Source organism: Sipha flava, unplaced genomic scaffold, assembly GCF_003268045.1.
Source record: "Sipha flava isolate LNK unplaced genomic scaffold, YSA_version1 39_pilon_pilon, whole genome shotgun sequence".
NCBI lineage: Eukaryota > Metazoa > Arthropoda > Insecta > Hemiptera > Aphididae > Sipha > Sipha flava.
Window position 1 is genome coordinate 436,814 of NW_020273107.1, and position 24,501 is coordinate 461,314.

At 26.6% G+C, this 24,501-nt stretch overlaps 1 protein-coding gene across 4 annotated transcripts in view; it reads right to left on the bottom strand.

The window, feature by feature from the left end:
- LOC112688476 (calcitonin gene-related peptide type 1 receptor-like) overlaps positions 1-24,501 on the bottom strand; it is a 106,888-nt gene that overhangs the window by 73,872 nt on the left and 8,515 nt on the right. For all 4 annotated transcript variants that reach the window (XR_003149064.1, XM_025561666.1, XM_025561667.1 and 1 more), the window contains exon 3: positions 4,093-4,207. Coding sequence is in view for 3 of the 4 variants with exons in the window: in XM_025561666.1 (XP_025417451.1) it covers positions 4,093-4,201 (109 nt within the window). In the remaining variant the exon portion in view is untranslated. The remainder of the gene's footprint in view (positions 1-4,092; positions 4,208-24,501) is intronic.

Consider the following 24,501-nt stretch of genomic DNA (forward strand, 5'->3'; position numbering starts at 1 on the left):
AACAATATACACCTATTATAATAATATTCAAGTATCCAGTACATAGTTCAGTCTACATCAGCACGCTTACGTATATAATTCACGTATGTTAAAATACCTTTTTATTGTTATTTTCAAATAAAATTATGTCAATGTTATTTGATTTACTTTAAAATACATTGTTCATATTTTATTTCTAGTGTTTAATTCATACCTATAGTATAAATAAAATATAACCGATTTTAACATCATACATTTTTATGTAGAATAAATAATGACAAGCAATTTTCCAACTTCCAGGATAGAAATTCGTAAGCTCATTTTGATCGTACATTATAAATTATAATTTATACAAATTATTATACAATCAATCAATGCTGTTTTATAAAATATTAATAAATACATAAGAAAATAATTAAAAAATGTTTTGAATTATGTTTGTGAATCACGCAGTTCAAAAAATAAATGATGTAAGATATATAATTGGGCAGGTCCACTGGGACTGACCACTGACTGTCACTTTGCTCTTTGGAGTAGTGCTAACCAATGAACAGCCTATAGGGAATGAGACAAAATTTGATATTTTATAATGATGTGTTAAAGACTTAGGTCGTATTTTTTTTTACATTTTTTTTTATTTTCTTTTAGGTCGAAATATACAATCTATATCAGTAGACATAATACATATATGTAATTTAATAAAACAAATAACATGAGTAAAAGTATATGTTCATAAAAGAAGTCACTTAATGATGACACTTTAATTGTTGATTTTTTTGTTAAATAAAGTAAATTGTTATTAAGAAATCTCTTATTTTCAATTAAATAAAAATATCGATTTATCTATTTTACCGTACAAATTCATAATGTGTTCTTTAATGTCTAATATTATAGATATGCGGAAATATACTACCTAAATGAAACAGTTAAACAATGTGCGCTGACATTTAACCTAAAAATATTGAATAATGTCAGTCGACGAATTTTAATTGTTAATTAATTTTATTTTTTTAAGACATTGTAAAATCGCACCAGGTGAATTGGCACCATATTTAACCGTATTAATATCATATAACTATTTCATCGATATAAACAAGTTAGGTGACCCGTGATAGTTTTAAGCTAATCAGCGGAAGTAATTGCACATTATCGCATAATGTATCGTTTCGATAAGGAGCTTTTGATATTTTCTATTTCTTCTCGCTTGCGTAGCCTGTTAAAAATAGGATGTTAACACGTAACCGCATCATTAATTTATATATTATTCAAATATATGTACCACAATAGAACGGCGAAAAATGAAAGTTTTAATAAATAAAAAATTATAGACCACTTCATCCAAATTAAAAAAATATAAAGAGTTAGGGGGCGGAACGGGAGAGAGAAAATAAAAAAAGAAAAAATGCTGAAATTGAACTCGTGTGCATTTTTGTTATTGAAGAGTAATCGTTATCTCGACTGAAAACTTTTGAGCATAAACAATAGCGAAAAATATTTTAACGGTAATTTTAATAATTTTACATTTCATATGTATTTGTATTTCAAAATGTATTGAAAAATATCAAACTATTATATTCTATACGAATCGTGTTTTAATTTTGTTTCCAAATCCCAACGAACTTACTCATTTTACTAAGTTGTAGTACTTGTTCACAGAGATTCTTTTATAATCTTTAAATTACTGAGTTATTCTTATTACAGATTAAATTCTATGAATTTTCGACGTTGTGCGTTTTGCGGTCAACAAAATATGAAAACAAAATGTTTATTTGAGATTATCATAAAATTTATTTGATACTATCGTACTACCTGCACGATTCAAAGTGGTAAGAAATTACGAATATGCTCGACACCTCCAGTGAATACATCACAATTGAATGCGCCTAACTTTACATAACCTATACACAAAAATGTACAACTGATAGACTAAGCTGAACTTTGGCGATAAAAGTTTTTTTCAATTGAAATTTTCGTCGCCGTGTAAGACTCAACCGACCGCACCGTGTATCCACCTAATGCACTACGGAGTTAGAAAAAAGAAACTAACTCTCTAAATCTTTCAATCGATTCCGCTTTGCTCACTGATTGCTATTAAACACTTGTGACTTGTGCGCTTGTAGACAATGGATCTCAGATCACCCGTATAATGGTTAACGTCAGCAATCGAACAATCGTGTCTTTGACATTCCCCGGATAATTTGTGTAATTTCGTCGTTATTCGGATAACGTCGACCGATTCGTTCCCGGGAACCGCGTGAAATGTTGAAGCACCCAAGCTGAACAGATAGAAAATCTACACTTACTTTGAATTTGATTTGTTGACAAACTATATCACGTCGCCCGAAAACTTTCAAATGGGAAAAATGTGCATTTCACGCTGGTGAAGTGTTTTAATGCGTTAACCTACTCAGGTTATGCTTTATTTAATTTAAACTATTGTTTAAAGCTGTTTATCTTTATGAGATAGCATCTATAAAATATTTTGATGGATTGTTCTAACTTATGTTTTTCAGTTATCTCCCTGTATTTTAATGTGCGATTATATTCCAAAACACACAGTGAAATCCTTAAAAGAAATGCATTAACAAATACAACTTATCGCATTCGAAGACTATCCTATACTATTATAAATAGTTTGTTTCAAAACTTTAAGTGTTCAATGTAACTAAAAATATAACATAATAATTAATTTTAAAAAATGATTTTAGAAATGTACTGAATATTCAAAACAATAAATTAGTGTTCTTTCCGCGAAATTTTAAAATTGAATACATCCAAAATCATATAAATTTCGCCATGAATATTTCATAATATTATGACAATATTGCTGATATTAAAAAAAAAGCAATGATTTTCAATTACGAAATTATTGAGCACTTTTATTAGAAAATTAAAGATGTCTTTTGGGAAAAAAAATACCTCGTATCGCAGTAAAACCAACAGTTATCTCACTCTAAAGTAAAAAAAAAAAAGACTTTATAAAAATTAGGATCACTGTTAAATTATTCATCCAGAGATCCCAGGTTTTATGTTTTAGTGTTTATTTGTGTAATTTAGTAAATTGGTTTTTATCATTTTTGTGGTTAAAGCTAACGTTTTTGTTTGTATAAATGATTAAAATATAATAATAATAATACAAATATAAAACAAAACAAATTTGGTCTTCGACATTTTATAGAATACAATGTGGTTCATTGTGGAATAGAACAAATAGGGACGTAAAACCACACATATCTCTTTATCTCTTTATCGTGGCTTTATGTTAATACTGTTTATTAAACACGAACAAAATGTACGACCTGGTATCAAATTAAATTTCACAAAGGTTTTCTCTGATTTGTTAAATCAAACATATTTTATTTTACTTTTCAACTCTACAGCATCACGATCAGAGGAACATTGTATACTCTATTTTTTTTAGATCGTACATCAATATTACACACACATTTTGGCTGCCATGTCATACCGTGAATCGACATAGCTCGGAAGCCATAGAGTTCATTCATTTTTTATTTTTATTTTTTTTGATGCAAGCTATCCATCACTTGAACATTTAGAATCACATTTATGCTTGTACTTACGCACTTTAATCTTTACAATGCACTATGTCTGGGAATTATTACAAATACGTGTTTTCCGAGCGAACGACGAGCGTGCATATCATGTCAAATTAGTTTAGTCCCAGGACGTCACATTATTTGAACAAAAACATGATAAATTTGTCAAACGCACTCGCAGAAGCGTCGAGTATTATACGTTCATAAGGGACACGAAAAACGCTGAACGGTATAACCGGCAAAACTTTTGGTTTGAGTAAATTAAACGGTATGCTGATGCAGTTCAAGAGCGAATGTTATTACGTCGTATCAAACGTCCGTTTGAACTTTAAAACCTGTATGTATATACTGTAAGTGTACGTGTGCTGTGGAGCCTCAACCCACGTGTTGCAGACGGTATATTTTCCATTTTGGCTTGTTAGTCGTTATTATTTGCATTATTTTTACAAAGATTGAAGCCACTGTCCATTGCGATTTCTGACCGCTATATTATATTATGTAGCAGTTGAAAAACACAATGAAATATAGATTCGATATTTTTCTACGAAAAACTCACTTAGCGGGTCGTCCAAGAGCGATTCGCACATTTTTTTCCGTTTCGCGATGATCTGCTGTAAAATATGATTGTCCTGAATGTTAGAAAGTCCATATTGGTAATCGGTCATCGTCACCTGAAAAAAAAAATACGTATTTTTTATCAGCATTTTCAAATACATTATAATACACCGTTAACGAACTTTTTATACTTAAATCGACTGTTTTTAACCGTAATTAATTCGTTTTGACAATTTCTACTTGATAGCTCATGAATTAAAATATTATGAATAATTTGAAAATTTGACATTATTTATAGAAAACAATAATACATCAACCATGCAAAAGAAATAAAATAAAAACATAAATAATATCATTTAATGATTTTAGATTTTTGTGAAATTAATAGAAAATAGTTAATTTTTTTATAATGGTTATTCACAACGGTAGATAATACTACTATTGATTTTTCGTTTTATACGTTTTCCGTTCTGAAAATACTATTAAACACTTCTTAAGCAATTCTTCGGGAAAATTTCGATTCGAAATACTAAATATTACACAGACTCTAAGAGTAACTTTTCGATATTTAAAATATTTCGGAAAAGAACTATCAAACACAAGGGTAAATGTAAGTATACACGAGTCTTACACAAACATTTGATATACTGATTCATTTAATCTAATTAATATAAAGAAATTGTAATAAATCATTTGAACGTTAACAATTACAGTTAAAAAGAACTCTATAATAATAATCTGATACAAAGATAAATGCATACAACTTCGTAAGAAATAATTTATGAATCGTATCCAACTCGCTAATTATCATACCTGAAATCAATTAGTAAAATGTCTACGGCACTAATGATAATATTTACTATTGTTGAAGTCAAATTAATTCATTCAGATCAGACAAAATTTTGGAACTAAACAGATTTTGGTATTAAAAAGTATAGGTACTCAAATTATTTTTGAAAAATATAAGATTAAATATTAACGATAATAAATCTATACGACGTATTTACTTTACACTCGAGAATAATTTACATTTAAGTAAGATTAAAAGACAGGATTTCAAAAACTCCTAGCAATTCGATAATTTCTATTATCACTGTTGGTTAAAGTGGGGGGACGGAGCCTCCCTTCTAATTTAAGGTAAGATTATGCATAATCTTTAATTTAAGTCGCCAAAAATCCGAGTGGACGCTTAATGGCATTGGTCACTAAAATACAATATTGAATATACAATACTTATTATCCAGCGCGACGGTAATGGCGCGAAGCTAAGTAAAAAAAAAAAAAGCGGAACGGTCACTACCGTAGTACATTATACGAGCCAGAGTTTGCCCATTTTCTTTAGCCAAGGCTACAGACCTAATGAATGGACGGATTAGTGCGTTTGTGTTATCAATCGATGTGCAGATCATATTTTTGTCAGTACTTGTATATTATACAATGTTTATATACCTACACAATGTATAAGTATACTTCTGATATGATTCAATAATCAGTGTGTTAGTGTGTACGTTCATTATTCATGTGTGTATTCGCGCCATAGTATACGAAACCACGTGTAATTGTATTCCATTGTTGTAGTGGGCCGTGTGGATCGTCAACAATTAATATTAATCATTATTATCTAAATTGCTTCCTAAAATTTCTAAAATTATTTGTAAAGCATATAAAAATAAAATACGAAAACAAAGAACTATTTAAAAAAAAAAACACGAATACTATAATATTATATCATGTATGGTTGAAAGTTCAAAAAATAATTCTATCACTAAAACCAAAAAAAAAAAAAATGTGTAAAAATCAAAGAAAACTATTTCCATTTTATGGAAGCATAGAAAAATGGACAAATAAATTAAACTTATGATAAAATAATTTAATAAAATAAACTTCTGGGTAAATAAAATATGCCACTTTATACATTTAGAACTAATGTATATAGAATTTTGAAGTGGATTCTTACATACTGAAAAAAAAATTTAGTTATTTATCAAAAGGCATTAAAAAATCTAAAAGAAATAATAAATAAGAATATTAACTATACACCTAGTATTACAGCTACTAATGACCTAAACTATAATTTTCTTAAATTTGTCTTAGGGCAGTCTTATCATTCCAAGTATACAGAACTATTTTACACAAACACAATTTACAGTTTACTCCACTTACCACCTTTAAATGAATTGTCTCCAATGTAGGCCAAAAAATGTGATAAATATATAAATGCGTTAGGAACTATACGTTTGTGGGAAAAATTGTTTACATATGATGAATTAACCGAGAATATGAAACAAAAAAATGATCCTATATACTCATATGCAAACATATTAGAGAAAATTCAAATAAACAATAATATAATAATATCAACCAATCTGACATAAGAACAATAAATGAACGAAAAATTAAATTTAATATTAATTTAAATATGATCGTATTATAACAATGGGAAAAAATTGAAAATGATTTTAAAAAAAAATTTAATAAAACATTAAATAAACAAACATAATAATAATATAATAAATAAATAAATAAAAACATAAAAACCTGCAAATCATATCACATGCCGGTGGTACATAATAATATGTTATAAAAAAACTACTGATGACCCAACTAAAACACTTCGTCAAACTCCGTGTAAAAAATTGCTAAGTCAAAAAAAACTGGTCATCTTCAGCATTATAAAGATGTGATATATATAATTTGTAATTAGACTAAATTTAAAAAAAATGTGTTCTATCTCAATAATTTATTTACTTTGCGATAGTTTATTTTATTTATAAATTAGTAATTAAGACATTTTTACAAAACAAATTTAGTAACATTTCTAATGGAAATTTTTTAAATAATCCAGTTACGAATAGACGTGTTTATTTGTTGAAATAAATTATCGCAAAGTAAATAAATTATTGAGATAGAATACATTTTTTTTTAAATTTAGTGTACTTAGCAATTATTCATGATATCACATCTTTATAATGCTGAAGATGACCAGTTTTTTTTAACTTAGCAATTTTTTACACGGAGTTCGATGTAGTGTTTTTGTTGGGATAATATTACAATATTACATAAAATTTTATTTCTTGATTAATTTGAACAAGTAGAAAAAAAAATCGAAGAAATAATATGTAGGTATAACTATAAGCAAAAATGGTAGATAATGTACACCATGGATTAATTTAATTGACGCTGTGTCTAATTATTGATGATCCCTGAGTGGTTATTACCTTAGCTCTAAAATTATAGTGATCACTATCACTTTTATATAAAAATAATATAAATTAATATAATAACTTAATATTAAACGCATAATATTAACGCTTAGTACTATACACTTTAATATCGACTATTATTTAGAATAAATATACAGAATAGAATAATTATAAATAGTATAAATATTAAATTGTGATGGAGAATAGACACTTAAGGTATGTACACACGAGAGTATTTTTGTGCGTCGCACATCGCGAACATGTGAGAATGCGTGAGCATTCGTATGAATTTTGTTTGTTCGTTTGTGCAAAATGTGCGACAAAAAAAGTCGAACAATATTTACCTATTCGCTCCTATTCCAGCTTTCCTGCAATAAGATGTTTTTCAGTAGCCGATAATTTTTTATATTTATATTGAGTGAAGTACATACCTATGTTAAATTACATTAAAAATTAAATTAAAGTGTCTTTAATTGATTTAATTTAACAATAGTTTAAAGTTGTAATAAATGATGAATGACAAACTTCAAGTGTGTGCGCAGGTTTTATAGTAATTCATGAATTGATTAAAAAAAAAAAAAAGGCTCGACGTAATCGCCACTGGTGGATTTCAAAAATGTACAAGAACAATACAGATAGAGGATTAAATTTGCTGAATAATATTCAGGGGCGGCTCCAGAGCCTTGGTTAGAGGGGCTAAGTTATAATTTTACAAAATCTTATAATAAAAAGAAAACAACAATTTTTACAACACAAATTCAAGTCGTCTATTTTTAAAATTGGCAAAAATATCAATAGTATGATCTATTTGATCTAGAATATCTACTTTATGACAGAGCTTGCGCTAATGTATAGTTGTGTACATAATGTCCAATTCTAAATTAAAATGTGCAGTTCTTATTTAAATGTTGTGCAGTTCATAAAAAAAATATGATTTGAATTTTTAATAATTAATTCTAAATGTCTATGAGTTTGTAACATAGGTACCGTTTGACATTATTTTGTTTTCTGGAATTATTAGAAATTATGATTAAAACATTGATAATAAATATTTATCTATTAATATCAATAGATTAAAACTACGGTATTAGTAATTTATTAAAATCTCCATTACGTTCCACCACGAATATTTCAACTGAAAATATGTATTTATACATTAACTATAACATGCCTCCCTAGTATGATTGGAATCCTAATATATCAATTTTCAAATAGATGAACAGCAAAAAACATAGAACTACAAGAACAAAGGATAAGCAACAACATTATTTCAATGGTGTGTTTCCAGATGCTACAAACAAACATCACCAATTTGAATATAGTGATACTCGTGATAAGTAAGTTGTCACAAAAAAGAAGTAATTTTAAAATTAGATTAAAGGAATTTGTTATTTAAATTATTAAAATCTATATACATTATGACGTATAATATAATATTATTTAATATTGATGTTAGTATGTATTATTTATTATATGTAAACGAAGCGAATGTCATATTTTTTTCACTTCTGTAAAACAAACAGGATGTGCAACTCTAATATTTCTTTAGCCAAGCTCTGCTTTATGGTATACATTAATAAGACATAATGCTGATAGTCTATCTTCAGTCATCATTGAACGAAGCCAGGTTTTTAGTCTCCGAAGTGTGGAGAAACTCCTTTCAACCGTCATACCTTTATAGCTCTATCTACGTACTTATGTGTGTCGTATGGTAGTAATATGCATTTTTTGTATACAATATACATCTGTATATATAAAATAGTAAGCTGATTGACTGCTATCAATGCACAGCTCATACCATTGAACGGATCTGGCTGAAATTTGGCATACAGATAGCTATTATGATATAGACGTGCGCTAAGAAAGGATTTTTCGAAATTTTGAATTTAAAGGGTTGAAATCGGTTTAATATCTTTTGACCAGGTCGATAACTGCGCTATTGAAAATTAATTATATTAAATAAAACTATTAAAAAATTAAATTATTAAAAAACTTTTAAAAACTATTTAAAAACTATTAATTTTATTTTTGATAGTAAATGACGGGTATTGCATAAATATTAAACAAAAAGATCCCGCAACAGGTGCCAAAACAAATAAGAATGTTAGTTCAAAAAATTATTATGTATATCGGTTGATGATTAGACGCGATCAGGACTAAGTTATTTTACGATGCATAAGCTTTGTCAACAATTCATGGTCGAAATATATATAAAGATAGATAGCGAACGATTTCGATACTTCGATTTCGATTCAATCAAAAAAAGCTGCGTGCAAAAGATTCTCAAAACAATTGTTAGATATTGGAGATGGGCAATATAATAGAAAGAGCAATTTTAGTAGCAAAAAATGTGGAGGTCAACGAATTGAATCTCAAGATACAAAATTTGTTACCAGAAAACTTGGTGTTATACAAATCTAGATACAGTTTGCGATGCTACTGAAGTTGTAAATTATCCAACAGAGTTTTTAAACTCATTGGATTTACTAGGCATGCCACCGCATAATTTACAATTGATCATTACAATTTACCATCGATAAAATACCTCCTTCAGAATCATTTAAAGTTGTAATACATGCAGATAAAAAACCACCAGAAGAACATAGAGGCAGGTATAATGCACCAACGGCAAATGAAGTTGCTTTAGTGTTAGTAGATCAGCAGTTTGATCGAAGAGACATCATCCTCGAAAACCGAAGTAACTCACTTCACCGTATCAGTGAGATACATCGAGCATACGACGCACTGCAGTACCCTTTAATGTTTTGTTGGGGGGATGATGGGTATGCAATCAATATACCACAACGCGATCCAAAAACCAAGTTACCGCTTAAAAAAACTGTCTCTGCATCAAGTTTTTACTCATATAGAATAATGGTTAGAGAAGGGGAAGACAACTATTTAGTTCATTATCGTTCTCTTTTCAGTCAATATTTGGTAGATGAATACGCTAAAATTGAAACTGAAAGACTAAATTACATCAAAAACAACCAAGCCAAATTGCGTGCAGATAGTTATATTCATTTAAAAGATGCGATTGGACGACGAGACATAGAAACTAATCAGTTAGGCCGAATGGTTATACTCCCGTCAACTTTTACTGGTGGGCCAAGGTACATGCACGAAAGAACACAAGATGCAATGACCTACGTTAGACATTACGGTCGTCCTGACCTTTTTATTACTTTTAAAAGTAATCCTCGCTGGGACGAGATAAATGAGCTCTTTACTTCCCGGTCAAAGATCATATGATCGACATGATATAATTGCAAGAGTGTTTCGGTTAAAAGTCAAAAAGACCATGAACTTATTGACAAAAGGTAAAATATTCGGAGAAGTGAGATGCTATATGTATTCAACAGAATACCAAACTGTAGAGAGGTTCAGGTAGTTGTAAGCTATAACTTATCGAATAGGTTATGATAATAATCATTATCTTAAAAACTAAATTAATATGTATAAAATATTATTTCAAAAATCTTAATTAATTTAAATTTCAATAGATTTAACAAAATTTAATCTTGGCAGGTTACATACATTTATATACTTAAACCAGGAAACGACGGGTAATTCAGCTAGTTTTTTTATAAATACGGTATGGGCTTGGGAGGGGGCCACGGCCCCTAGCCTCCACTGGAGCCGTCCCTGATTATATACAGTTTGTTGAAAATATTTTGCATTTTCAAAATTTCCCTCGTATGTCTTCTGAATATTCTGATATTCTTCGATTAATTCAAAACATAATTTGCTATTCCAGTCCATTTTTTTCAAAGTAAAATGTACTTAACTAACCAAAATAGTTGTATAGCTTTATTTGTATGAAATAACTAGAGAGCAGGTCTTTAAGTTTTTACATATTTTTATTGGCTTTATGCAGATTTACGAGGATAAAAAATGTGGACGATTTATCCATCATAGAGTTCGTTTTGCATATTTTAGCATATTTTGGACGTTAGAGAATATTTAGCCTATTTTTCATATTTTTAAATATATTCAATTATTATTCAAAAAAAAAAACATATTTTATTAATTTCTCGAGTTGTGATTTTTCTAGGAAAAAAAAATTTGATTATTATATTTATATTCCTATGTATGGAACTGTTATCCATTTTTCCGTTTAAATAATTTATCTTTTACCAAAGAATGGTGCATACAAGTTGTTCATTGTTTTTATTTAACTATTTTGTTTTTTATATATAATTTTATTATATTTATACTCCTATGTATGAACTGTTTTATATTTTTATATTTAAATAATTTACCTGTTAGCAAAGGAATGGCCCATAACAGTAATTTAATGTTTTTATTGAACTATTTAAGAAAAAAAATCATATTATCACATATTTACAAATTTAAGGAATATTTAGAGATTATTTGAAGGTTTTTTTTTGAACATATTAACATCATATTTAAGCTCTTAAGAACCTAAAAATCCGCTCTTTAAAAATAAAAAATATTTATTCTCACTGGCATACGACGCACAACACAAAACAAAAATAACCGTCCACACGATAACTCGAATGTGGTGTTTCGAACTTGGTGTTTCTTTGAGCAAAGCTAAAATACCGAGAGTGATCAGCTCGCCATGTGACCTATTCGACGAACGTTGACAAATAGATCCGAATGCTCACGCACACGTCTACACGCTCGCACAATGGGTTACTTGCGAACATACGTGGGCATTCGTCACTTTTATTCGATCGTATGTACGCACCTTTATAAATAGTACACACATCATGTGAAGAATACGTATTTGTTACTGTCTACGTTGACCAACAACTAGCAAGATTAGTAATTCTTTCTTTTTAGTTTTGTTAAGTTTAAGTTAAGTTTTTTAAACATTACCTACTATGTATTTCAATTTATTTTTACTGAGCAGGCATATGTATAGAATTATTTTTCTTTGGAGGAAATTTGTTTTTACACCCTATGAAAATAAAGTTTTTATGAACATATACGTGTAACAGAAGAGGCTTATGCCTCATGGGTTTCCTAAAAAAGGTTGGTAAGATTTAGAATTAGGTAAGGGAACGCTCCTCAATTTTTGATGAATATAGTCTCCCTACAACATTTTTCACACTTTAACCACTGGTTATCATCTTATTTTCATTTATAATTTAACAAAAGATAGTCCAAAGGTTTCATGTGTATGAATTGTTTAACATATTCGCTGCGTCGAAAATTAGTTGTGACATGTCAAGGCGTCACAAAATATATTTATATTTCCCTAGAAACGACAAACATTTGTTTTTTCATGTTCAAAAGAATTATTTAAATTTTTTTTTTCGATAACAATTCTAATACAATCACTTTTATCCGTGCAAACCTTAATCTCTGAAATTAATAACGAAATATAATCGTGAACTTATCCTACACTAAAGATTAGTCGTTGAGTGCCGAAATTTTTCGACTGCAAAGATACTTACTGTTTAATCGCGAAAACTTTGTAACCGTTTTCACTCCTCGAGGCGATTTATTCTTATTATGTCACCACCACACGACCCGTTGTTTTGAGACCCTTGTTTATTGAAAAATTTTATTTGGGCTTAAAGATAAATGCCACAGGACGCGCGTCTAACTGTGTCCATCAGCCGTACTCCGTTATTTTTCAATTCGTCCATTAAAGTCATACCTGGAGCTGTCACAATAGTCCATTATAGGTTTTACCTTTCCATTTTCCATCCGATTCAGCTACTGTTCACAACAGATTATTATTATTATTATTTTTAACACGTCGTCCCTCGACAATCGTTTTTCTCCTTCTTACGCGTTTGATTTCCACTGACTGATCCATCGTAAACGGCCATGTACAGTACACGTGTAATTAATCTTAGTCATAATCCACGAAATCCACAATATAATACTAACTGCATCGTAACAGGTACAGACAATATATAATTACAACCCCGTGTGCTTATCAAACAGTTTCCTCATTGCTACCGGTGTACCTACATCTTACTCATATAGAACTTTAATCAAATAGAATTCAAAAAAATCAGTTTCAATTACATTTAAAAAAAAAATAATAATAATAATTTTCCCTGGTCGTTAACACAAAAGCGTTTTATATTATTTGAAATATATTTTTTCTACATGCAATTCTGTACTTCCACTCAATGTTGAGTAAGACTATAGTTCACCCGCTCATCAGCTCGTTCTAATTACGAAGAAGGATTGCTTCAACAAAACGAGACTGACAATTGTTTAAATTTATTTTTCTGTATAAAACCACTTCATTGATAGGTTTTGTTTACAAACAAAAAAAATACATCGTGTTTTACTGAATATTTATATCTGATCGATCACAATTGAATATTTTTAAGTTTCAACAATGACATCTTAGATTTATTTAGTTAATATAATTCTCTCATTATAAATTTAACAATACCGATACTGTCGCATAAAAAAAGATTTGGCATACAAGTTTTAAATCGGAATTTAGTTGTCTTGGTATTTAAAAAAGAAGAACAAAAAAATAATGGAAAAGTATCTAAATGAAATCTGAAAAGCAATACTATTGGTCGGCAATAATTTTTTTAAATATATATTAACATTATAAATGTTGATATGAATGATATAAACACAATGTTTTTGAAATTCAATATTAAGTTTGAATTCAAATCAATTTTAATAAATGATTCATGTATAGAAAATACTTCACCAAACACTAATTATGTATTAAAAAATTTCCAGCCAAACAGAAAATGATAGTTGAAACACCAATATTTCGAAATATATTTTAAATCAATTGATGTCTTGTATCTAACTTTCAAATGTTCCTAAGATACAATAATTTAGGTAAATATTCATTCTGACATCCGTTTACGTGCTTTATTTCAATCTTCTCGACTGATTATTTACTGTATTAAAAACTATACAAAAAATAGTCTACCAAAGCATACCATATTATACCAATAACAAAAAAGTTTGTACTTCAAAAATGATTACCATTACTAATCATTGTCATACGCACACACTATCCATCAAATATAAATGAAATCAATAATGACTCAACTATTTTATACTTACTACTCTTAAGAGTATTACCACTGACTTTTATTTAATATTTTAACTATCGTATTCTAATGTTTCATTTATACTTCTAGTTAAATCATATATAGCTTTTCGTTTTGCTTAATGAATTATTTTATTTCGAGTCTTATTTAAATTTCTTTCTTTTTTCTGTATTGATTTGTTTAAAATAATTATTTTCCTGACTGCCGTATTATATTATAAAGGATAATATGAGTATATTATATCTTAATCATTATTTATTCATTAATATGATTTTGATTTAAACAAAAACCAACGATAAATAAAGTAAAAAAAATGATGATTAAATTATGAGTATACTATACCTGATTGCATAAAAAGTGTATAGATTTCTAAACTATACACTAAAATACTTTAATTATAAGGTACATAATTTGCTATAATAATAATGCAAAAAAAAAAGGTACGTAATATTGAAAATTGTTTAATATTCACGTTTAAATAAAAATTATTATTTATATTATATAATATAATATTATTATTATTATAAAATTGTTATATTAGCTTTATAAAATATTTTTCTTGTTATATAGTTTAGTGATAGAAAATATTAACATAAATGTATAAGAATACATATCTATTTATTTATCTATCTATTTGAATCTTAAACATTTGTAGGATGTTTTTCAAAACTTAAATGGTTATAATATATTATATAATTAAATAAATAAATAAATATATTAAATATTGAAATTAAATTATTTTAATAATTTTTTTATTCCCATTGAAGCACTCGATTTTTTATGAAACACCTAATTTATTAAATAAATCAAAATATCTACTAAATTATTCTAGTACAAAAGAAAACTTAAAATGATTAATTCATCAAAAAAACCCGATAATGTATATAACATTTATGAATTCCGTAGACAGCAGTCATCGGTTTAAACTTTTTTACTGGTAAATCATCGTTAGATCGTCAAAAATCGAAACCGCTGAAATAACCGGGGAATGATGTTTAATGCGATTTTTCCGTAGCATGATTCGTATATGATTTATACGATATGATTTATTCGTATGATTCGTCATAGCTGACATCGAAAACTTTTTCGCCCACGCAGATAAAGACATTATGGACGAATAATTATCACTTTTTTTAGATTATATAGTGATAAATTGCAAGAAACACATTGGAAGAACGGATTTATCATCTATCATTCTTCGTGAAGTATAACGATATTTTACAACGCATGTATTAGCTTGTCCAATATATAATTTATACCATAGCTGTGGCCTATATACTTTTTCTGTATAAACAATCTAGTCGAATGTGAGACTTGGACATTTCAAATTGAAATTTGTGGAAATGCTAGCGGGTTGAACAGCAATCACGATAAATTCGGTTTAACTCTCCGTTAGCACACGATAACGAATAAAGGTCGTAAATATTAATTAAGTTACTCGACCTCTTTTTGAATCTGAAATACTAGAAAAAAGCAAGTAAATTCATCACTACAAAAAAAATAGTATCCGATACATAGTACAAACTACAATCGGTATTAAAAATGTAAACAATCTGAAATAAATTTAACCATATGATAATATAATATAATAAAATTGCGATAAAAATTACGAAGACCAATATTATATGGTCTCGTAAACAACAACAATAAACAGAAACCCAATTTTTTGTTTTAATAAACATACATGAATATTACTATGATACATGTTTAACGAATGGAAGTTGTTGGTGAACAAATTACGAGTTTTTTTTCTGTTAACTGTAATAAACAGAGGAAAAAAGATAATGACAAAAGTTTCCGGTTTGGTTGAAAATTGGTAAAAAAAATTAAAATGTTTGATAGTTTTCTAAATTAATTCGTTGAAAAATATCTTGCCGTAGGAGTACTATCGTGAAGATGAGAGGCGAAAAAATGTATAGAAACAAATACATCATTGCTCATAAAACACGCACTCATCGAGCATAAGATAGCCAAAAATTAGAAACTATTAAAAATAATCGGTCAAGAGTAGAATTAATTTATTTAATGGTATGGGAATAAACATCGGTATATAAACAGCATACATGATACCATATAATAACCATTTCACCACGAAAAAGTGAAAAATTGTATTAACAGTAGCTAATAAAGTGTGTAATATATGGACTGTTTATAATAAATAAATATGTATATATTAAAAAAAACTGAAGTATTGTAAATTAAATCGTTTCCCATTAACATGTAAGTGATCAACATTTACATTTACAGTACAAATTGATGACCACCCAAATTCAAATGCCCACAACTCGCACAAAATATACCAAGATGTTTAACGATATTCAAGACTTTTTTCGTCATAATATGAATCTATCCAATTAAACTTATATAATATATATTATATACATGGTAAACCTCAATATTTCACGCCCATTACCTCGATACATTATCAGCAGCGAAAAGTTTTCAACATAAAAACCAATCTACTTTGTCCTAATGTTTATTGTGTAATTTAACTCGGATGGGTATATGTTGTGTGTAAAATATCACCTACATTGCACCAGATACTTTTGATTCTTCATATTAACATCGCGTAATAAGTATGATTTTAATTTAAACAAAAAGTAAACATATGGCGCCAATAAACAAAAGTTTCACAAACCCATAAGCACACATAAACTTCACAGTTTATTATTCATAAAATATTGTATTCATTGTCTTATCAACGTTGATTTAGTTGTTATAGTTATACTTCTTAAGCATAATACCGTATGATTATGATAACTGTTTACAATGAAATACTGTTACATTTTCAATACCACTATATGTGTGACTGTTAAAACTTAAGTTTGTAGTACGATAAAATTGATGACGGAAAACAATTTTACTATAAATACTGTTATCTCATAACAAAACGGTTTTTTTCAATAGTATTTGATTCAATAAATACGTTTGGTGTTTAGGTTATATGGTTAGTTTAGCGCGTTATTTTATTTTGCAGAAATAAATATTGATTTCATCTTACATTGAAGTTAGTAAAAGGAAAAACAAAAAAATATTAAATTATTTAACCAAAAAAAAAGGTATCTCAATGAATTATAAGTCGAGTATAAGTTTTGCTCTTTACTCGCTTCTTTTTAAATTTCAAATAATTAACATCTGTATATTCTGCAAAAATAATAATCAAAAATAATTAAAATCTATGTATTCATACAGTACGTTGTATTTAAGTTGTATTTATGCAGTTTTTGAAATATTCCTTTTTAAAAGTAACATACTTCCAAAAATTTCATTGAATACGAAAATTTAATAAATTCAAATACGTATTATACATTTATATACATTATCTTTTTCGTCTCGAGAAAAAATTCTTCCGACTAAAGGTATTGCATTTTGATATCTGTTGTCGCTGTTAAACCTATTAATGTTTAATTTATCAAATAAATAACCGATTTAACATCAGTTTTGTAAAATATTTATCAAGGATGTCATTACATCGGCATTCACATTCCACTTAAAAACTAATAGTATTCATAAGATATTATTTCCAACCATTGATATTATGTAATCATCACATAATATAATTAACCAAGTATAATTCAGTAAGATTGATTACGAGCATAACATTTTATTTATTTTTGCTGTTCCGAATAGTTTTCTAATTAATATCACAGATTTTTCTTATGTCATCTTATGTGTATTTCGTCTTATGAAGTCTGTTATGATTTTATAACACGCGTAAGTTAATCAACTTCAGCTTAAACCGTATATTACTAAATACTATTCAAATCCAGAAATAAATATTTATTTATAATTGTATACATATACAACTTATGTGTACTTGTGTTCTATTAATATTTTACATAAATAAATGATTTTTTATTTCCTATCATTATTCAAGTCCTAGAAAACGACGGCAGGAAGTTATACTTAGTATTATAATATTATACTACTATTTAAGAATAATCACTTTTTAAAATGTCACTCTAATTTTCAAATTTGAAATCCTTGCAATCATCGTCTACGTTATTTATCTGTGATTTGCTATGATACATTTATAGTGATCCATAAAATGTGAACAAATAATAATTTCGTAAAATGCTATAAAATAAATTTAAATTGAACATTTTCATAAGTATTTTATTTATTTACTATACGGAAAGAAAAAAGTTCTATTTAAAAAAATATGTATAACATAATTTTATAATCATAGAGTACAGCGAAATAAGTAAAGATCTGGAAAACATATTATATAAGCGTATGGTGTAAAAATATAAAATAATTCAATATAAATTTTCGCATTTAGATAGTAACAATCATTAGAATAAAGAATTAATAATAATACAGTATTTATATTAAAAGCGCACGTTTAACAAATCAAGTGTTTTAAATAAATATATTTCATTAATTATATGCATATTTTTACTTCCTAAAGTACACACTCAATTAAAAAAAGTTAAATTTATCGTTTATAACATGATAAATGAACCTATCATATTCTATTGCAGGTTATAATATAGAATTGAGCGCAAAGTAAATTACAAATATAATGTAATATAATGTATACTCCTATACTTTATATCAATTCTTTTTAATATAATAAAAACACTTGGTCCAAAGAAACTGAGTGTGTTGTTATACGCTATATAGTCTTAGGTAGGGTTGGCTAACAGGATGATCGCGAAATGAATTCGAATCGATTGCGACTCCCATTCATTTTTCTTCGAATTTTTTCAGAAAACAATTAAAATATATATTTATTTTTTACACATTTTTATATTTTTGTTTAATCCACAAATATAAAAATTAAAATAATAACAACTAATGAAGGCAATGTATGGTAATAATATCTAGAAATAAATAACTATGAAAAACGAAATTATACATCGAGATCGAATAGGTATGTAGGTATATTGAACACAATCTAATGTACATTCCGTATTAAATAACGGTATTTATCACATTCGTGTAAATTGATAAAATATACATTAAAATACGTGCTATATAAAATTGTAAAATTAAAATTAGTATTACTTATTTATATTTTACATACAATTTTTTTTTTTGTCGATCGTGGCAACATAGAAGAACTCAAAAGTAAATCACACATTTTTAAAAATTGACCACCCCTGATCTAAAAAATACTGTACATGATTTCACAAATAAAAATATCGAATAACAAAATATACATTTCCTATATGTCGTAGTTATATAAATATTTTATACTTTATAAAATATACGTTAAAATATCACGTATTGGGATTTCTGTTTTAATTTAAATGAATGAATGCCGACTAGAAGTATTAAAACATTTTCGGTTCAAATTATAATTTATAGTCCCTCTCGATGTATTCGTCACAACACATTAGAACACAATTAAATTAATAATATATATATATATATATATATATATATTAAAAACAACATTAATCAGCTATTGAAGAATAATTTAGTTTAGAACATTACTTTTGTTTTCTTTAATACAAATTTATTTTCGACATTTTTATATGTGTTAATTAGATATTTTATGTGGGAACATATTAAAATGTTAAAATTTAAGTACTACATGTACTGCAGTGAGATTGTAATTTATATCGAGTAAATTTCGTATAAATCAAAACGGTTTTAATAAATACTTGATTCATGAATTGAATATTTTTGGATGATTAAGAAAATATAGAGAATATATATCATATTGTAACAAAGATTAGTCCAAAAATATTTGTACAACGTCGTTTTCCATTTCTTTTAACTATGATTGCAATAAAATAATACCCAATAAATAATAATTTAAAAAAAACTTAAATGCAGTGTTAATATATTTTCCAACAAAACTCAAAACAATAATCAGTTTATTCATATAATTAATGTTACGATCGAATTTTAGAAAGAAAATGTTATTTTTTCTGTGTATTAATCTAAACATAAATATAAGATAGCGGTTGGTTCAATTTTGTAAAAAAAATTCAACATTATCAGTAGAGGCTAAACTCAGAAAAATATGTACTTGTTTTTTAAATGCTTATAATACATCTGAAATACTTTTTTAAATTTAAAACATAAAAAATTAATTTTGAAATAAAACAAATTGTAGTATGTAAAAATTTATTCTATGAAAAACAATGTTATAATTGAATATAACACGCACCATTAACATAGCTGTAATAAAATATATAATATATTATAAGTAATATATAACACCACATAAATTATTTCATGAATAATATAAAAATTGAAAACTGTTTAACCAATATTTTAACTATATTACTCTGATAATAAAATATTTGTTTTCGAAAAATAAAAGAACTTTCAATTCATACGTTCCTTGGTGTAATAGTTTATATTCGATTTTCTATGATAACTATTTTTAGCGCTTAATCAAATGATAGGTTTGATAAGTTTACATTCAAAAACAATGTGACAAAAACACTCAATATACGAGTATAAGACCATAGTGTAAACTTAAATTAAAAAAATATTGCATAAACTTCATATTAGAAATGATATTACTATTGTATAAATCATGGGTAGCCAACAGGTCGATTGCGATTCCCTTTAATTTTTTTCGAATTTTTTCGGAATACTATGAAAATATTTATTTCATTTTTATTTTTTGTATGCAAATTTTTATATCTTTGTTTAACCCACGAATATAAAAATTAGGTAAATAACTAATATATAAATAAATAATAAAGGCAATATAATATAGTAGGTAATAAAAAAAAACTCTGTCAGTACACTGGAAAGTATCTATCCCGACAGACAACGTATTGGATATTGGATATAATATATTAAAATACATATTATGTGTAATATTAAAATTATTATTACTTATTAAAATTTTAATTATAAAGAACCTGTAAGCATATAAAATATATTTTTGTTTAGTGACTTTTTTTTTTTTTTTGTGGATCACGACAACCCAGAAAAACTATAAAAGTTAACCACCCCTATGCTAAATGCACTTGTTACTTTTATAACGAAATATATTTATAACTTTTTCAGTATAAATCCAGATAAAATAAATTAATTATAACTAAATTATAATTTACGAATAACTTATAAAAATTATCTACGACAAAAATGAATTGTTGTTTCAAAAGTAATAATATAACTTCCTTCTTGACATCTGTATTAAATTTAATTTTTTTCGGTATAATTTCAGTACATTATTACTACCAATTGATTGAAAAATAAATTAACAGCAAAATATCTCTAAAACGTTTTAATAGATTTAGATTACTTAAAATTTTGCATATGTGGATTATATTGTACATATATTCTTTCAAAAACAGCTTGTATACATTAACATTTTATTATAGTCAATAAAAATACACAAAAAAATAAAAAAATAAAATTGTTTAAAATCACATTCATAGAATAAATAAATGTCTAAAATACATATAATATAATGATACATATAATTAACATGGTTCCACAATATTATAAACAATGATAAATTATGTTGGTGCATTTATATCTATAACTTTGCAATGGTTAATATTTATCTAAAATTCTAAAATTTTATTTGATGGTTGTTCTACAAAACTTATACGGTTTTAACAAGGATATTATTATCTTATATATCAATTAAAAATAATTTTGAACATTTGTAAACGTACATAATACTCATATTTATTTTATAGACTCTAAATTAAAAATAAACAAAAATTTAACGATGTATAAGCTTTGCATAACCATTAGTAACACATGTTTACTATAACAATAAACTCAATAGATTAATTACGTATTATTAAGTTGTTTAGTACAAGGTCTTGAAATTTAACGCCACTAACCATTCACCCTTATTATTTATAACAAATATCAGGGAAACTGTAAATTTACATGTGATGTGTACAAACTAAAATAAAACATGTTCAATCGCTCATTTTTATTTTTAGAACTGTGAATTTCTTTTAGTTGAATTTATTACTATAAAATATTTTTTAGTTGTACTAAATCATAGGTAAAACAGATATAATTGCATTGGTAAATAGAGATTTACTTAATATTTATTTATAACTAGTTATTAACATATTTGTATTGACAATAGTTTAATTGTAATTTATTAAACGATCATTTGAGTGTATATTTAAGAACAAATCATTAAAAAAAACTATTGTATATTAAAATATTTTAAATAAACCTGTATTAGATACATAATTTCAATATAGAAACATTAGGTTCGCAATATAATATGAGCCTTAAATTAACACGTGAAATCACAATTCCCAACAATATTTCGTTAAATAAAAATTCTATTGTACCTATTTCATATATTTCTATAAATTCATGTAATTGTGTTTAACAGTAAATAAAACATTTTTTAGAAAAATTTATTAAGAATGATAATCATGTCTCATAAATAATATGTTTACAAATATTAAATAGTCTAATAAAATTAAAATCAACCATACAAATATTAAAATATCATGAACAACTGTTTAAAAATTAAAGTAAGAAATATTCAAATATTCTACTAAAATACATTTATTGCAGACATTAATGCTCTCTGAACATGAATAATCGCTTACGGTCATAGTATAAAAACTAAAACACTATGATAAATTAAAACGAATAAGACAACATTATCGTTTTACATTGAAAACAGTATACTACATTTCAATACGAATTCACAAACCATAAATGTTTTATTTCAGCATTTCTAGAACCATACCCAGTTGTCATTGTCAATGTCAAACTCAGAATAAGTATTTTTGAAACCCACACTCGGTCTATGTTTGTCATTGACGATGACAACATGATTGTAAGAATGAATATTTTCTAAAACAGAAATTAGTATTTTGTAGGTTTCAGGTATTTATTAAAATAGGACCATAGAATATTTTATAATATTTCACAGTATATTTGTCACAATAACAAGTTAATATACTTTAAATAATTATTTAAAGTGTTGTATTATCACAAAGAAAATCGATTAGCTTATTCAGATATTATAATATTTCATTATAATAGCAATTATCCAGAATCGCACGTAATAAATATCTAAAACAGAACATAAATTTAAACAAATCGCTGAATCTTATTGTAACTGAATTTAAGCAAAGATGAACATTTCAAGTGTTTTGTTAAGAATAAAGTTTCACGCCACCGCTACTTATTTAATAAATACGAATTTACCAAAGTGCTCGTGCAGAAAAACCACAAGTTGAATTCATCAGTGTAATATCAAATGTTTACATGATTCAGTGACAAGTCTGTCTTGCAAACAATATTATGTACAAAACAATAGACCAAATATTATTTTAATAAAATAAAAACGAGCCTTAAACTAAAGACTGATATGTTATTTAATAACACTGCAAAATGCTACGAGGTTGAAATCCTCTTCTCTCGCGTAACTGAGTTGAGTATTTTGGTAAACAGTAACGATAATGCTGGCCGACTAATGCAGTAAAAACAATTTACTGGGGATCGGCAATTTCAACGTTTATTTTACCGTTTAATTTGATAATTGACATTTTAATCGGTTTTAAGTCGATAAGGGAAGTTTACAATGTGAAACAGTTATGGGAACACCGGTATACTCAATTTTGTCAAAAAATATATCAAATAGACTTTATAAAAACATAAAACTTTATCTCGTACAGTGTATAATTGATAATTAGTTATAATTATTGACATTGGGGAATTCGTATTCTGAGAATAAATACGTAATGTTATACTAAATTTTTTTTTTAAATAACTAACTGAAGCAAATACTAAACTAGAAATCTAAAAAAATTTTATGGAATTTTAAAATAACTTACAAAGTTAGAAGAGTCTGAAAACAACACAAATATCCTGAATTTGATAAATTATGAAAATCAAAGCATAAAAGAAAAATCAACATATATTATATAACATACCTAACGGTCAGGACGAAAACAGAGTCATAGATTTTGTACGAAATACATAACAATTCAATATTAATCAACTAATTTCATCACAAAAAACTGAAGTTTTTTGAGAATTGTTTTGTCCATCCGGAAGAAACAGAGAATCATCCCAACGAAAGGAATTAAGACGTGGATTAGCAGCATAATAGAACGTTTCAAAATTTAGTAGAATATTATAAGAGCTCCTTTCCATGAAGATCCTAGACATTTTGTTCTATTCGTACAAGTAGTACGTAAGTAAGCATTATTATTATTATTATTATTATTATTATTATTATTATTATTATTATTATTATTATTATTATTATTATTATTA